The 16,317-nt window shown below is 48.6% G+C and overlaps 2 protein-coding genes across 2 annotated transcripts in view; both read right to left on the bottom strand.

Annotated features, from left to right (window-relative positions):
- Positions 1-2,806: 2,806 nt before the first annotated feature.
- On the bottom strand, positions 2,807-9,210 carry Slc35b1 (solute carrier family 35 member B1). Its single transcript, XM_051206079.1, has 9 exons — positions 8,860-9,210; positions 8,120-8,223; positions 7,410-7,540; positions 6,843-6,873; positions 6,161-6,318; positions 5,220-5,346; positions 4,059-4,165; positions 3,762-3,915; positions 2,807-3,113 (listed from the first exon to the last, which is right to left on the bottom strand). The coding sequence occupies exons 1-9, from the start codon at positions 9,069-9,071 to the stop codon at positions 3,061-3,063; spliced, it is 1,077 nt and encodes a 358-aa protein (XP_051062036.1). The 5' UTR covers positions 9,072-9,210; the 3' UTR covers positions 2,807-3,060.
- Positions 9,211-11,411: 2,201 nt separating this feature from the next.
- Positions 11,412-16,317, bottom strand: part of Fam117a (family with sequence similarity 117 member A) — a 43,003-nt gene continuing 38,097 nt past the window's right edge. Inside the window, exons 6-8 of the mRNA XM_051205525.1 lie at positions 15,497-15,698; positions 14,196-14,346; positions 11,412-12,574 (exon numbers count right to left, since the gene is read on the bottom strand). Of these exons, the coding sequence (XP_051061482.1) occupies positions 12,274-12,574; positions 14,196-14,346; positions 15,497-15,698 (654 nt within the window). The 3' untranslated portion in view covers positions 11,412-12,273. The remainder of the gene's footprint in view (positions 12,575-14,195; positions 14,347-15,496; positions 15,699-16,317) is intronic.

Below are 16,317 nucleotides of genomic sequence, written 5' to 3'. Positions count from 1 at the left end.
CCCCAAGTTTTTTGGAAGTTCTACTAGGAATTCCCAGAAAATCCAAACAGCTGAGATCTACCAGCTCAGCTTGCTGAAGGTTAAAGAAGTCTGGCCCAATATAGGAAAACGAATCAGACATTTGGCTCCCACCCTCCCAGAGCTGTGTTCTTCCTTCAGTCAATGTACTTTGGTGAATGTACGTACCTTCCTGCTTCAAATGTGGGAGGCTGCTCCTGGCCCCAGCTCTCCCCAGGAGTGTCTTAAGGACAAAATGGCACGGCCTAAAGAGCCCTGGGAAAGCAGGGCATTATAAACATGAGCTCACCGTTCCTGCAGACAGCTGGTCTGTTTTCAATGGGAAGGGCAGAATGATCCCACAGAGACTGAGGGCAATTTCTCTGCCAGGGCATCTGGGGGAAATGACCAGTTCTGCTTGTAAAACATACAAACTGTTCCCTGACAAGTGGAACCAGCTATTGGAGGCAATGGGCCTCCTGAGGGGCTTCACTTTCCTTCCTTGGAGGGCCAAAGTCCAGGAGACAGCCACAATTGGAAGACATACCAAAGACCTACAGCTATTCACCTAACCTTCTAGCTCTTAGGTTCTCCCATCTCTGAAAAATGGGCATTTGTTCAGTGTTCCTTGCAAGTGTGTTACAGGGGAGCAAGGGTACAGAGTTCTACAGGAACACTTAATACCTGCCCTTTCACATCTTTTGACAAGCAGTATCGTTTTTATTTCTATGTTTAATTCCAGGATAGCTCTCCTTAAGATTGTACCCCAAATAGCGCTTGGGCCTCTCTTCCTGGCTGTAGACAAAGATGGAAAATCAGTTTGTCAGGAGTCTGAGAACAACGACCCAAACAGAGAAGGCAGGCCTGATGTTTTGACCAAAATAGAGCTAAGTACAATGCAGCCCACAGTAAAAACACAGGGCTTAGGGAAGTCTGCAGGCTGGGTTCCTCCCTTCTACGCATAGCTGAGAATTAACTGCAGAGGAGGGCCTTTGATCTTTCAAAACCTGAGGCATCGGGTTGCCCAGGGTTAGCAGATCAACATAGCCTGTTTGAACTTGCCTGGTATTTCAGTATCAGGCCTGTTAGAGACTAATTTCGTCAACTCTGGAACTCTGGCCTTCTGTTCCCGTGCTCCTGCAGGTAGCGTGCCAGCCTGAACAAGCTGGTAGCTTAGTTATTAGGTATCAAATTAAGTAGAATGCTGCCTCAACTGAAAACCATGATGGTCCTGCCACACATTCCCATGGAAACTAACTGGAGAGAGCAGACCAGGCGAGAGAGTGCGGGGCAGCTAAAAACCACTTTTCCTGCTTAGCATCAAGGCCAATGCTCCAACCTCTCCTGCTTTCATCTTCCTACACGCTAGTCAAGCCTCACCTTGCCCAGACACCTTCCTGCATCGCTTGAGTTTCTGAGAGATGTGGTTTGTCTTTCAGCCTCCTTATTTGACAATGAGCCTTCTAGAGGCAAGCACCAGCCTCAGCTCCTGCATGCTCGCAGATGGCACGACGTGTCAGATGAGCAGATAGGAATACCCAGGAACTGGACTCCCAAGCACTCAGCTAGGACAAGCTGATCCTATGAGCCATCTCATTGCAAGCTGCTGAAACCAGTTTTGTCTCGGTGACCAGGGCTGGATACTTTCAAGATAGCCAATGGCTGGGAGGAAACTTCTGTTTCTTGTTAGAACAGTAGACACATATGATGGCCACCTGTTGACCCTAGCCCTGGCCACAGCCTCTAAGCACCATCCAACCCACGGGAGAACACCCACGTGTAGTACAGGAAACATCCTAAAGGGTGACGAGAAAACAGGGAGAGGGGAGGAGAAAGGAAGTCAATTCCACCAAATACATTTAGAATTCCCTCCAAGGGGAAGTTCGAGAAGGGAGAGAGGCAGAGCATCATGACACCCAGCCCTTAGGGAGCACAAGGGAGTGTGAGCAGGGAAGGGCTTAAAAGGCTGGGCAGAGGGTGGCAAGGCAGCACTCAGGAAAGAGGCCAGGCTCCCATCTGGAGCCAAGGGGCGGGGGCTGGAACAGATGGAAGGAAAGTTGCAGCTGGTGGCAATGCACTTTCATGTGTAAAGTTTGGTCCTTGGAGGATTGTGATCCAGCTCTGAAGGCAGCAGTGGGCAGGTGGCTCTGCTCCACGCTCCTCCTTCTCCCCCCATTACCACCCAGAGCACTTGACAGCTGCTCTGAGCCACCCTGCCTTCCGCCAGCATCCCTTTCAACAGGCAGAAGCTGGCGTGGTGACACCTTGGCACACCAGAACAGCAGAGGACTGAGAGGCTTCAGCTGAAGTGGGCAGGGGACTAGGAGGAACGAATCCAGGCCCCCACAGGGGGCAGGTGGGCTGAGAGCAGAAGGAAGGAGGGGAGGAATCAGGAAAAACATGTTCAGGGGACCTTGAAAACATTCACGATTCATGCACAGGTTCTGGGTTAGGTCTGGCTGAAGCCAGTGGATTTTGAGGTCCTGGGCCTGTTTCGACCCCTAGGTGTTCCTTAAGAACACACCTTTCGGTTTTTTTGTTGTTTTTTTTTTTTTTTTTTTTTTTGGGTGACTTGACTCGCTTGCTGCCATGCTTTGAAGTGATTTTTACATCCTCTGGCTCTAACAGCCAGCCACCTGTCTCAGCATATTTAGAGCTCGCCCGTGGGAACAGAGGCTGCTGGCACAACCCTGCCAACTCCCAGAGCTCCCCCTGCTCATACACACTTCTATGTGCTTCATGGGGGAGCCTTACCACCCAGCCCAGCCCAGCCCAGCCCAGCCCAGAGAGCAGCAGCAGGGTCTCCAGCTTCCAGCTTGCCTTTCTTCTCTTTATTTGTGCTAGACTGTGCAAAACAAGAAAGTAGCAACCTGTCTTGTTAAACCCCAAGTGCTTTGTTTAGAATATTCGATCTTACTTCCTTTGATTTTTTTTTTTTTTTTTTTTTATAAAAAGATTGGAACCCAGTCCCTTATCATGACTGTATCGTGACTGAGTCCATTTTTCCAAGATGTCACCATTGGAGATAATAACTTAAGTGTTTCTGGAGCAGCCTCTCTCTTCCTAGTGGGAGGTCTTCTTTGTTCCTTTCCCAAACTTGGCATCAAGACCGAGACCTATGGAAAGGAGAGGAATGCTTAACTTTCATGGGAGGACATGAACCCTGCCAATGATCCGAGGAAGACAGCCTAGCTTCCCAAAACTGGGGATTTACATACAACACACTTTGTTTTGGTTTTGCTTGTTTGGAGACAGGGTCTCACTATGTACCTCTGGCTGTCCTGGAACTCACTCTGTATACTAAGCTGGCCTCAAACACAGAGCTCTGTCTTCCTCTGCTGGGATTAAAGATGTGCACCATTTTGCCCAGCTTTACGTACAACAAACTTTGGAGGACTAAATTTATGTAGCATCCTCAAAGACAACAGAACGCCATCAAATGAAAAGAAAAACCACCCAGACACTGGCAACACACACACAATACCAAAAGAAAAATCAGAATCAAAATTTCCCAGCTATTTCTCTTGGCTCTCATACAGTACCACAGGTGGCAGGGGAAGTGAGCATCAGACCCTGTCCCACTCAGGACCCTGACAGCTCAAGCCATTAAAGGACACCACTAAGACGGAATGTACAGGAGGAAGGCTGCATTACAAAGAATGCTTCCTTCTCTCCTTTGGGAAAATGTTCTTTAGAATAACAAGGCAAATTTCTGCCATTTCCCCTCTGTGGCCCTGGAGGCACTTGCTCTGGATGGAACTCACCCAGGAACACCAGGACGGTGCCCACCCACTGCATGGAGCTGATGGGGTTGGCGAAGAAGATCACAGAAGCCAAGATGGTGAAGAACTTCCGTGTTGTGGTGAGGATGGAGCATGTCAGGGGACCAAAATATACAACTGTCATGAAGATAAAGCTCTAAAAAGAGAAAGGTATACGAGACCGAGCATTGCCATGAGTTACAACAGACACCAGAGCTAACAGGCTGCCCCTCTTCACCCAGCCAGCCTTCCAGACTGACACGAGAGGGAAGGCAAGTTTTCCTCCTCCAAAGAACTCACCTGACCCAGGGCACTGGTCAGGCCAAAGAGCAGGATGTTATAGATGATAGTCGGGTATCTCTCAGCAAAGCTTAAGAACTCCCAGAGCTCCCCAGTGAACAGGATCCCTGAAAGATTCAAGAGGTAAACAGCTCATCTTATGCTTACCCATACACCTGCACGCAGCCTGCTTAAATACCATGAGGGAGGCTGGGTGAGGAACCATATGTGGGTTTATTCTGGCCTGGTACACACCTTTCTCAAATTCTTGTCTTGTTACAGAAACTAACTTGATTTTCCAAGAAAGGCTCCAAAGTTAATGATTTACATCTACCAAAGTGATTGCTGTGGGTAGTCTGGTTTGTGCCTGTAATCTCAGAACTTGGGAAGCTGAGGCAGAAGAGTTATGAGTTCTAGGCTAGCCTGAACTACAGAGGGAGAAAATGCCTTAGAAAACAAACAAAAACAAAACCAGCAATTTAGATAAAACAATTAGAAGCAGAGATCCACTGGGAGTTGGTGATGCACACTTTTAATCCCAGCACTCGGGAGGCAGAGGTAGGTAGATCTCTGAGTTTGAGGCCAGCCTCATCTACAAAGCCAGTACCATGACAGGCTCCAAAGCCACACAGACAAATCCTGTTTTTGTTTGTTTGTTTTGTTTAAAAAGCAAAGCAGAGATCCTTAGATGCTGTAGACAGACCTCTAAGTCTCCTGGAACTGGTCACCTCCAATTATCAGTAGCTTTCTCCATTAACCCTGTCATGCTATGTGAAAAATGTGCTCAGATTTGAGAAGTTAGGAACCACAGATCCACAGATTCCAAATCAGAGGTTTCACACGTGAACTCCATTCGGTATACTCCTAAATTGGCAAGCATGAGCATACTAAAGTCTAACCACTTCAGGAGAAATAATGCTCCTAGATATCCCTGTGTGCTCCACCATGTAGCTTCCCACAACATCTGGCACATGTCTACCCCTACAGCGGCAGTAACAGGGAGCAGAGAGGCACCGCCAGCACAGGTCTTTCCAAGAAGGTCTCTGGGGGGGGGGGGGTTGGACAGAAGGGCATGCTGGAACCAAGTCAGGCCCTCGGCAACTGGCAGCAGAGCTAGGGATGATGATCAGAGCAGTCTGCCCTCTGGTGATCTGTGCAGAGAACAGCAGAGTGGCTCCTTACCAGCACCGAGCAGCAATGTGGACCAAAGGTTGATGTTCAACATCATGTGGTTGGAACCTGTTTGGTAATGAGCCCGCATATGGTCCTGGGAAACACCTGTCAGTCCATCCAGGGTCAGAGACAAGAGCTGGGAAAGGAAAGGGAGCAGCTGGCAATGAGGCGGCCAGCAGGGCCCCTTCCTAACCTAGGACACCAGACCTTCCCCTAGACAGTTCAAAAAAAGGCTGCCTGTGGACAGGTGTAGGTGATAGACAGAGATTGTGCTAACTGTCCTTCTGGCAGGCACTGGACTGACAGGCTAACTGCATCACAATGGAATGGCAATCAGAACAGAACAGGAGGCCTGCCATTTCCCACGGGGACTGGAACAGGCCTTGGCGAGTAGGCCTCCTCCCTACTCTGTTCAGTAAGAACTAACTCTAGAGACTAGGTTCTGAGATCTGACTGCCTGGCCTAGAATCCTGACTGCCACTTATGTGACAATGGGCAAATGACTTAGGTTCTCCTCAGTTTCTTCAATGGTAAAATGGAGGTAACACTACCTGTGTTAGGAGCCTGTTATAAAAGTTAATCAATAAAGATATGGGGCAGGGCCTAACACTCAAGGATACCTCCTGTTGATTCAAGTCTGGCTTCCATGTTGCCTGAAAACCTAGGGAAGCACACGCCACTTAATCCTCCTCAGTTCTTGGGTCTCTGTGAGCTCACACCAGGATCTAAGCACAGACCCCAGAGCACTCTTCTCCAGGATAGCTTGCTTAGCTAAAGCTAAATATTTCAGGCTTCTATGTGGCCACAGCAGAGCCAGGGTCCTTGCATCGAAGCCCAGCAACAGGAGTCAGGTGACAACACACCCTCCCTCGGCTTTCTGTCTGCCTCAGTTGGGGCTGTCCTTGATGGAATCTGCTAGAAAAGACTGCTTTCACAAAAGGGCTGCATACCAGAAGAAGCTCTCCAAAACCAACTGTGTGTTCTTCTACCCCAACCATTTTCTTGGGCTTGTACATGAAGAGAGCTACGCCAGCCACAATTAGCAACACACACAGGTACTTGGCCAGTGGGTACTTCTTCTTCAGGAGGGTCACCCCAAGGAGCATAACTATTGGGGAAACAAAAAATAGTGACAATTCAAGCACCCACTGGAATCTGTGACCCCAACACCCTCCTTCTAAGAGCCATGTCAAGACTGAGGGAGAGGCGAGGGTGAGAGCTAGGAGGGGGGTCGGGCTGGCACCCAGATAAAAACGGTTGAGCAACAGGCTTGAGTATTGGATAAGGTGGAGAAGGGCAAAGGACAAAAGTCCAGGAAGGAACTGGGCAAGGGTGGAGAACAAGGGAAAGGAAGACACGGCCAGCCCAAATGGGACTCGGGGCATGAAATGACAGTGCAAATACAGGGGATACTACAATGGCTGAGGACACAAAATAGGCAAGGTCAGCTTCTGGCTCCCACTCAGCCTGTGTACACACAGGAAGCAACAGATGGCAGGAAGACCCCCTAGAGAGACGTATGATAGGATGTTAACACTCAGAGGGACTCACTACTCTGGCTGGAGTGAAGGGGGAGGGGCAAGGAGGAAGAATGAGCACAGAAGACGAGACTGGACCATCTTCTTTGCTTACCTGGGATTGGCTTGCAGGATTTACCGAGGACCTGAAATAAAAGCGAGCAAGTAATTTCTGAGCGCCTGTGGTGCGTCAGGAAGTATAGCAGGTGCTACATTAAAAGGCATTAGCATTAGACCTGTACTTGAGAACTTGGCCTCAAGAAGCAGCCCTATCACGGCCAAACCCACACCTGTACCCCAATTCTATGGTCCTACACGCCATACTCTTCTCAAGCATACTCTGCTATGACCGTCCCCGCCTTCTTTTTTTAAAAAGTCTCAAGTAGCCCGGGCAGACCTTGAACCAGATATATAGCTGAAGATGATCCTGAACCTTTGAATCTGACCCTCCGGCTTCTATCCCGAGTGCTGAGATTGTAGGCCTGTGACACCATGCCTGGCCCATGCGGTGTTGGGGATGGAACCCAGGTCTTCATGCATGCTGAACGAGCTCTACCAACTGAGCTAGATCCCCAGGCCTCTAGGACTGTTTCTTTTTATTTCAATCACAGACCTGAGGGAAGACCCCTTAGTCCTGTCCTCACAATTTTGAGCCAACTCTCCTCTCACCCTGAGATTTCACCTGAGTTGGATAGTTGACAAACTGTAGTGCCGAGTTGCTGGAGACCATGGCACCCACATAGGAAACAGAGCAGGCAGCATAGAGCCAGGTCCGAGTACGATCCACCCTGGCAGTGTCAAAAAACTGGATCACTGGGAGAAGACAAAAATAAAACAAAAACAAACAAAACATACAAGAGAAACCCGGTGGGGGAAGGATGGACTACTAAGGAAACGTTGAGGCCATATGAAAGGAACTTGTCCATCAAATAAGACAGCTATGTCTATCCTCTTAAGCTGGGAAATTTCTGAAAATTATTCATCTCTCCAGTTCCCCTTAAGCCTAACAAGACCACATGCAGAGTGGAGGTAGGGATTCATTGAATTCTAGAAAGGATGGCTTAACTCTGCCAATAGGCTTCAAGGAACAAAGACATGTTTGAAGCTGCCATACAAAGCAAAGTCAAAGGGATAAAGGGGAAAGTGTTCTAAGTATTTTCAATGGTGACTTGGAATACAGAAGACCCAGTCATTTCTGACTCAGAAGTTGGCATAATTTAAAGACCTAATATTTTAATCTCATTTCACAGCCATTGGTTTTACAGACTGCAGAGAGGCTGTTTAAATACTCAAGGGTATGGGGGTAGGGGAAACTTAGATTTTAAAGATGAATTCATGTCTAATGCCCAGGGAAAGGAGGATGCACCCAACAAATTACTATGAGGTACTCACAGATCTTGGCAAACATAGCATTGATCACACACTGGATGAAGACCAAAGTTAAGGCAAAGGTGAACGTCTCCTGTTTGGGTCCTTCCCCATACTTTCCTCTTGTTCTAAGATGAAATGCATGAAAAAGAGAAGAAATTAGTATATGTCACTCCATGTCATCAGTATGTTTAGAGCCACTGAGGGCTTTGTAAGTATCGAGCTTTTATGGATGTAGTTGAGAGTTAGTAAGGATCATTGAGTTTATTTACCCAAAGGGCCGATTTGATTTAAACCTAGAAACTAGATAGGCTAGCCTACTGATACCATAACCTAAAGAAAGAATATCCGTTAAGAATACAGGTAGTGGCAACAAGGAAAGTCATAGCGGGATAAAAGTATTCCAGTAGGAAAGCAAGAAGGAGAGCAAAAAGATTAGCGGTCTGCAAGAACCTGAGAGTTCAAAAAGAGAGCTGGCTCTTGTAATCAACAACTGTAAAAACAAAAACAAAACAAAAACATCTAAAGATAGAAAAAGAATCGCATCCCCCAAATCCAGAAGCCAGCCCGCCCTGGAATTTTACAATTACAAGGATGCTCAGCCGGCAATGCATAATAGCAGAGTGCAGAAGAGGTCAGAGGGCCGGGCCGGAGAAGGGGGAAACCTGTAACAGACACAGGAAGCCTGAGGACGGTGGACGTAGCACGCCGGCCATGGTTGGGAGATGTTTGTTTGCACTCTTGCCCCCCAAGGGTCCACTCACATCTTTTCCTGTAGGATCCCATAGTAGAAATAGCAGACAAAGACACCCAGGAAGCACAGCGGCAGGCGCAGCCGGTCAGGCACCAGGGATCTGCTAGCGGCCATGAGACGCACGGACGAGTCGGCCGGAGACCCGCTCAGAGCAGGTAGCGGTAGCGGCGGCGAAGGCGAAAGCTCCAGGCGGACATCGCCTGCCGGCGGCAGGGGCCTCATAGGAGCTGCGTGCGACCGCCGCCTCGTAGGACAGGGCAGCCACCTCCAGAACTGCCAGTTCACAGCTGCCGAGCAGAAAATGCCTCCCGCCCCGGCAGCGGCATTCTAGGAAAGAAGGCAGGTCTTGAGACCTTGGCTCCCTTTCTGGTGGCCAAGAAAGCCAGCCATATCGAGGTTAATGCTTCATCCCCTAGATTTTTCCGATCAGGCAACGCCGAGGACATCTATAAGCCAGAGCTCGGCGGGGAGGCCTAGGAAGCAACCCGGCGTATAGTGATGACGTATAGGTATGTGGACTTTACCAATTGGCTACGAGGAGCGAAAATAGACAGATGGGCGGAGAAAGAGGCGGTGAGGCCAGGAGTGAATCAAAAGGCGTCTTTTTTTTTTTTTTTTTTTTTTTCCTTTTTTGCCGTCGGCTCTTCATAGAGCCGTAGCGCCCTCTAGCCGCTGCCCAGCGTCGGTGACTCGAACCCCGTCTGTGGACGTTCAAGGCCTGCCTGAGGAATATGGGTCTTCTGACACTTGACGAGGTTTCTAAAGCAGGAAGTCCGTTGAGAACGTTCCGTGATAAATCAGGGCTCTTGTCACATAAAGGCAGCACAGCAGTGTTACTTAAATTTTGAGCCATAGTCTTCTCACTCTGTAAACTAGGGGTAATTAGTAATAACCACCCCCATCACCCCATATTCTGAGGACTAAATGAGCTAAGGTTTGCCAAAGTGTTTTACAAACTGTAAAGTGTGCTGAGCAAGTCTGAGGTATTATTAGTCATCACATTTTCTCAACTTCTATCTTATTTCCTCACCTCTTAGAAGTGAAAACTTCAAGTTTATTGAAATAATTTGATTATTTTTTTTTCTTTTTTGAGCTAGGATCTCACGTAGCTCAGGCTGCCCTTGAACTTGCTATGTAGGATTGAACTCACAATCCTTTCCTCTCCACCTCCCCTCCAAACACTTAAGTAAGTTGTTTTCAAGGCCTTCCAATCCTCATACACACCCCTTCCCGTTACTGGGATCATCCTTGAACTCCTCCCCAATCCAATGATTGGATCTCCACCTGCGTGCCTAACACCAAGCCCCCAAATCCCCCACCTAATAGCTGGTCCCATCTGCAGGCAGCCATGGACCTCCAGGCTTTTCTCTTCTAGAAGCCTGGCTTCTTTGGCACAGCCTCAGGCAAAGGAAGGAAAGGCCAGGCCACACCACACCCGTCTCTGGGGACCTGACTCACCAAGGTTTTGGGGACACGCCAGACATCTTTCAGGGCTAGGAGGACTAAGAGGTGATAGGGTCCGTCCCTTGCCTAGTGTCTTCTTTTGGGAAGAGGGGTTCTCACACTGTTACTCTTGCCTTTTGCCTTACTCTAGTGGGTTCCATTTCTGCCTCTTAAATTTACCAACTGGGACCACAAACAATTCACGGGACCCGGGTTGAGTTTCCCCATGAGAAATCAATAACATAATAACCAACAGGAGAACTCTGTGGTTAGCAAGCTCTGGCTGCGGAGAGAAGTGATCATGGTCCCTTCCAGTCCTTACTCCCCAGCTTGGCATGGTCTTTTTGGAAGAAGTTATTCATTTTTTGACCTTCCTTCACTCAAAGGGTGGTACTTATATTTCTCTCATCCAACAGTTACCATATTCCCAATGACGTTTCATTTAAAGCCCCTAACTTGGTATGTGATGATTACCAAACCAATGGATAGTAGTTGGAATAGGGTCTATCCTGAGGTCTTCTGGGACAGATATAATTGTGCGCATTAGGGTAAGCTTTCCATCCAATAGAATGGGAATGTCTTTTGCTTCCTAAATGCTGTGCACTAAGAGAATGTGAGGATGGCATCGAACAGCTCTTACGGTGCAGCACCAACTGAAAAGCTACGAAAGGAAAAGAAGAGTTTCTGTGTCCCTCCAGGGCTGTGCACGGAGACATAGGCATGGTAGCTAAAACCTTAATGCTGTCTTAGCTGCATGTCATTCCCTGGTCTCATTTCACTGCTAGAGCAGTGTCAAACTGTCTCCCTTCAATTGTTCTCATGTTCCCTCTCAGGTCCACTGGCCCTCAGGAGCCTTTCCAGACTATTGTTAGCACCTTCCCTAGTGACTCTCATGTCCACTTGCAGGCCACGTCGTGCTCTCCATTCTAGACAGGACCTCGAGAGTCTACTGTTAAGTGTGTCTTTGTGAAGAGTCTCTAGTAAGGCCCATCCTTACAGCAACTAGACCATGATGGGTTAAATGGAGGCTCCTTCTCTTGAAGACAGACTAAAGTGACAGTTATAACACCTTCCATTCTACCCCACTCCTCCCATCCCAAGTATTCAGAAAATCCAAACTGCTGGAATACTTATTTATTTGATCTATCAACATCAAGATCTGCAAAAAACAACCTCTAAACACAAGATAAGAAACCTTGAACATTAACATTCTTCAATTTTGTGTAAGCTCTGCCATACGGAAAATATACAAACTTCAAATAGCTGCAAAAATAGTGTCTTTGGGAGAAAATAGAGTTTCTACATCGATACAAGAAAATAGGCATTTTTCTAATCCAACCCAACCCTGGAGCAGGTGGAGGGTATGGAGCCACTACATGCCCCCTGGAGGAATGCCAGCTCTCCCTCTTCCCACTATCCACTCTGGGCTGGGACGCTGCTTAAGACAATCTTTAGTCAGGGTACAAGTGAGATGAAAATGCCACTTGGGAAATCTCGTGGTCCCCTGCCAACAGCTGAATTGGTCAAGAGTCCTGGCCCCGAGGACCACTTTGGTCAGCTCCTCTCGGAGGGAGGCATCTGGTCTGCTCTCCTCTGTCTCTAGAGGTGGAGCTATAAGGAAGTCTGTGGCATCTCCCCTCTCTCATTCACAGCCAACTTGTTCCATAACAAGAGCCTCCCATGAGTCATTTGAACTCACACTCTGGGCTAGAAGACTCAAGACCTTCTAGTGAGGGAAGCGGCAGTGTGAGTTGGGAGCTGCCTAGCTGCTGGTGGAGAAGGCAAGTCTCCTCCCTTTTGGAGGGGCTGACATCCACCAAAGGACCTGGGGCTTTGACACAATAAATGAAAGTGCTCAAAGGCCAAGAGAGAAGGGCTCCTCCATCCCCCAGCTTGGGAAGCTTATGAGGAGCTTGCCACCAAGGCACTAGTCTCCATGGTAAAAGTGTGTGTGTGTGTGGGGGGGGGGTGAGTGGGGGGCTCAGACTACCAAGGAGCTCTGGAAAAGCACGGACTCTTCTGATGGTGGCGTACGCTGCCATGGCTCAAATGGCAGTGAGGAGGCCTTGGAAGCTTCTGGATCCTTCCGAGGTGGTGCCCTGGGGCTGGCAGGGGGAAGAGGAGAGCCAGGGCTGGAGGGGCAGTTCCGGAAGATGAAGCCCATGCTGGGGAAGAGGGGCTTGATCAAGCTGACAGGGCAGAAGGCTGAGCCAGTTGGGTTGAAATGGACTTTGTTCTTGTCAGGACAGGAAGTCAAGAAGGCCAAATCAGGGCCTGGGGACCTAAAGGATGGAGAGAGGCACAGACACGTAAGTACACAGAAAGACAGTCAGTGACAGAAGGGAGACTTTGCTTTGGCAGGGTACCCTGAGAGCTGGTTCCCTGTTCAGAGAAGGCAGTAACCTGAGCAAAACCTAAAAAGTTCTGCCACTTTCGAGGCCCCTCAGGTCTCGCTGCTGCAGTGGGTTTTGCCAGAAGCAGGGTTCCCGGCTAAGCCCTTTTGTCATCTGGGGTTGAATAATGCCCTGTTTCAAGGATGGCACGACACGCATGTCACAGGATATTTAACAGCATCCCTGACTGTACCAACTAGGTATCAACCAGATCATGTCCCCAGTTATGACAACTAAAAATGTATCTTGGCCTAGGGTTGAATGTCCAAGGCCCTGGGTTCTATTCCCCAGTATAGAAATATTTACCATATAAGGGATTTCTAAGTAGGAAAACTGGTAAAAATGAAGAAAGCCCAGGAGTTCTTAGGAAATAACTGATCAACACCACGTTTCTTAAGGTCTAATGCAGAGTGGGAAGCTAAAGGAGATGACGGCGAGACTGTTTCTGGCTCCATGAACCTGTGACACAGTGAAGGCCAGTTACAGCCTCCCTTCCATCTCCGTGCAAGGTGTGGAGTGAGGGAAGCTGGAAGAGCCCAGCCTATATAAGCTAAGAGAGGAAGCCTCTTTCCCCCACAGCGCCCCAGAGGACCAAAAGCCTGAACACTAGGCAGTGCAAGGACAGTAACAAAGGCCTGCTGACAGCCATTTTTCTCCAGAGCGTCTACCACCATGGGTTGTTTTCTCCCTCAGCTGAGATACAATTGGTGCCCTCAATGCCCGAAACCCAGGCCTGGCCAAATCTTTACTCCCACACTATGACTAAACTTCCTGGCTGCTATCGAAACCACAACTTCCAGTGTGAATCTGCCCAAATGAATACAAAGCTGCAGGAGAAAACACAGCAAGCTCTCCCAGAGCTGCAGAGGGGACTGGGGTGGCCTCTGCAACAGCCACACTCAAGATGGTAAAGAGATTGGTGGGTGGCTTCTGAACCTTCCACTGTGATCTGAGAATATTCCAAAGTTCTTTCTGGCAAAAATTAGAGACTTCTTTCTGGAAATTCATAACTCTAGAACTGAACAGCCAGCCAGGGGGTAAAAAAGTACTGGTATGCTCATTCTCATTCATTCCTTTCTGTCTGTCTGTCTGTCTGTCTGTCTGTCTGTCTGTCCCTCTCTTTCTTTCTCTCTCTGGTTATGGTCTAACAAGTCCTCATACTTTCCCCAGGGATGGTTAAAAAAAAAAAAAAAAAAAAAAACATAGAAGGAACAAAAGGCTTAGGTTTCAGATCTCTTTCCCTTCCAGCTCCTGCTGTGCTTGTGGCTGGCATGTGGGCAGAAAGCAGGTTTCTATGGAGATAATGATAAGCAAAGATTTAAGTGCTCAGAGTAGGTAATGTCAACAAGTTTGATCATGGAAAATCTACGAGACTGATCTTCCAATGTTGACAGCACCTCAGGCTGGAGAGGGTGGTGACTGAAGAAGGCCCTGTCAGGTGGGATAACACAGGCTTACCCATGCCCCATGCTGTCCTCCCTCCCATGCCCCAACCGTGGGATGTACTCACGTGGCCTCCTCAAACACACGCACTCTCTCACAGCCTTCTGGGGGCTCCCGTTTGAAGACGTAGCTATGATTAGGTCGAGGGGAGGCAGCAAAGGCAAGGACTGGAGACGGACTGCCATCTTCTAGGGCGGCTGGGTGGCTTGGAGAGGAGGCTACAAACAGAGCATGGTTGATCAGGGGAGACAAAGGAAAGCCTCCATTTCCCTGGCTCAAGACTTCTGTGCAAAGGGGGCCACATAGCTCTGCTATTCAGGCATATTTCATACTATGCCAGCCACTGAGGATGGGGTGTGTAGTTCATCTGTAGAGCAGTTGCTAAGCATTATGAGGCCACAGGTTCTATTCCCAGTACCGCCACCAAAGGGAACAAAAATTGCTGAACTGATAGAAAAAGACTCCTTTTAGTCCTGTATTCTCAGGAGCCAAGAAACTACCTGGATCTCTGACACAAAGGAAGCTACCTGCTGTCCCTCTACCTTCTCCTGGGAGCAGTGCCATGGCCAAGGAAAACTGGAGCTTCATCCTGCCTGCATGTTGGAAAAGCTATCCCCTCCTTGCCGAGAGTGCTCCTGTATTAACTCCAAGAAGCAACCTTGACTCTACCCCACTCAGAGTATAAAATTTCTCTCACTTTCCATCCTGTAACTGCACTTTGCCTAGGCTGCAAATATTGACTTTAACTGTGTTTCTCTTACATTTATTCCTCCTCATTCTGTGCCCTGTTTGTTTCACTGTGTATATTGTTAGATCATGCCCTTGGATAGCCTACCTCCTGGGGTTAGTACCAGCAGTGAGTCAGATGGTGTGGACAACAGTGCTTTCCAACATATGGTGTTAGTAGGAGTCCTGCCTTATTCTAAGTGGACAGCCAAGGTGTGCAAGGGAGACTAGGGATTCAGAGCCAGAATGCTGAGGTGTCAGTCTTGGCCAAACATGCAGGACCCTGAATAAGAGACTGTGTTGTTTATCTAATTTATAACTGCCTTGAAGCTCTTGTTGGATATGAGTCAAGGGGACCCGTGAACAGAGATGCACTGGCTTTCTACCCTGGCACCCTGAACCCAGCCAAATAACAGAGATGGGAAAGGCTGCTCTTTTGGGTTAGAGACTTTATAATATAAACTAGGAGTCAGAGTGCTGTAGGACCATTATTATCACAGGTACGGTGTACAGAATGATGACTCACAAAGATACTGGTTAGTTCATAATAATGCCAGGCCTGGAACTCTTCATAGCAAAGGCCAGTAGATCCCCTTTCCTGTGGCTCAGAGCCAGCTCTAGTGCCTTGGCTCCATGACTTACCTTTGTCACTGGGGATGGATGTCAGCTCCTCAGTGGCACCCCGGTGCTCCTCACGGTTGGCCTGGCCAGGAGGCTGGGGGGACGCCAATGGCACAGAGGGAGAGCTGGTCATGTTGCCTGGCTCCAGGAGGAGGAGGGAGTGGTCACAGCTGCTATTTTGTGGAGGAGCTGGGGCACGGTGCCCATCAGGAACCTCAAGTATCTGAGGAAGGAGAAGAGACTCAGTCCAGGGCCTTCTCAGGCCTGTAACATTGCAGTGACACACAACCGCCCCCCCCCCCAGGGGACTCCTGCATAAAGTCTCTTAGCCTGGAGGACAGAAGACTGTCGCTTCCTTAAGCCATTTATTCCTTGACCTACCTTCAGTCTAGGAGAAACTCTGTTTCTCCCAGAGCATTTTTGTTCTTTTTCCTCGTGGCTTGTTAATCCAATACACAGTCATGTTCATTTGTGTGATGTGATCAGTGCCCCTCTGTGTACGAGTCTCTTGGACACAAAGGTGATTGATACACAGGGTGACATAATAGGGGCAAGGTACCACAACAGCGTGCATGCTATAAGCCACTGCAGGACAAACATGCAGATGGTTATCATTCATTGAACACCTATTGCCTTCCTTTTTAAACATGCAGTGGTATTTGGATTCCCAGGGAACTAGTTGTGTGTATTGTGTTTGGGGGCACATGAAATCCCACATATGTCCAATTTACAAGGCAGCCAGAAGTCGGGTATGATGACACATGCCTTTAATGCCAGCACTTGGTAGGTAGAGGCAGTGATTTCTGTGAGTGCAAGACCAGCCTGATCTACATAGTGAGTTT

Source organism: Phodopus roborovskii, unplaced genomic scaffold, assembly GCF_943737965.1.
Source record: "Phodopus roborovskii unplaced genomic scaffold, PHOROB, whole genome shotgun sequence".
NCBI classification, from domain to species: Eukaryota; Metazoa; Chordata; class Mammalia; order Rodentia; family Cricetidae; genus Phodopus; species Phodopus roborovskii.
The sequence above is the reverse complement of the archived record's forward strand: the minus strand, read 5'-3'. Positions and strand labels throughout refer to the sequence as shown.

Bases quoted from the DNA above. Each gene is read 5' to 3' on its own strand.
- Slc35b1 (XM_051206079.1), bottom strand. From the start codon at position 9,071: ATGAGGCCCCTGCCGCCGGCAGGCGATGTCCGCCTGGAGCTTTCGCCT. The intron at 6,874-7,409 runs GTGAAATCTCAG...CTTTTATTTCAG, and splicing joins TTGTCAACTATCCAACTCAG to GTCCTCGGTAAATCCTGCAA. The intron at 3,916-4,058 runs GTGAGTTCTTTG...TTCTCTTTTTAG, and splicing joins TGACCAGTGCCCTGGGTCAG to AGCTTTATCTTCATGACAGT.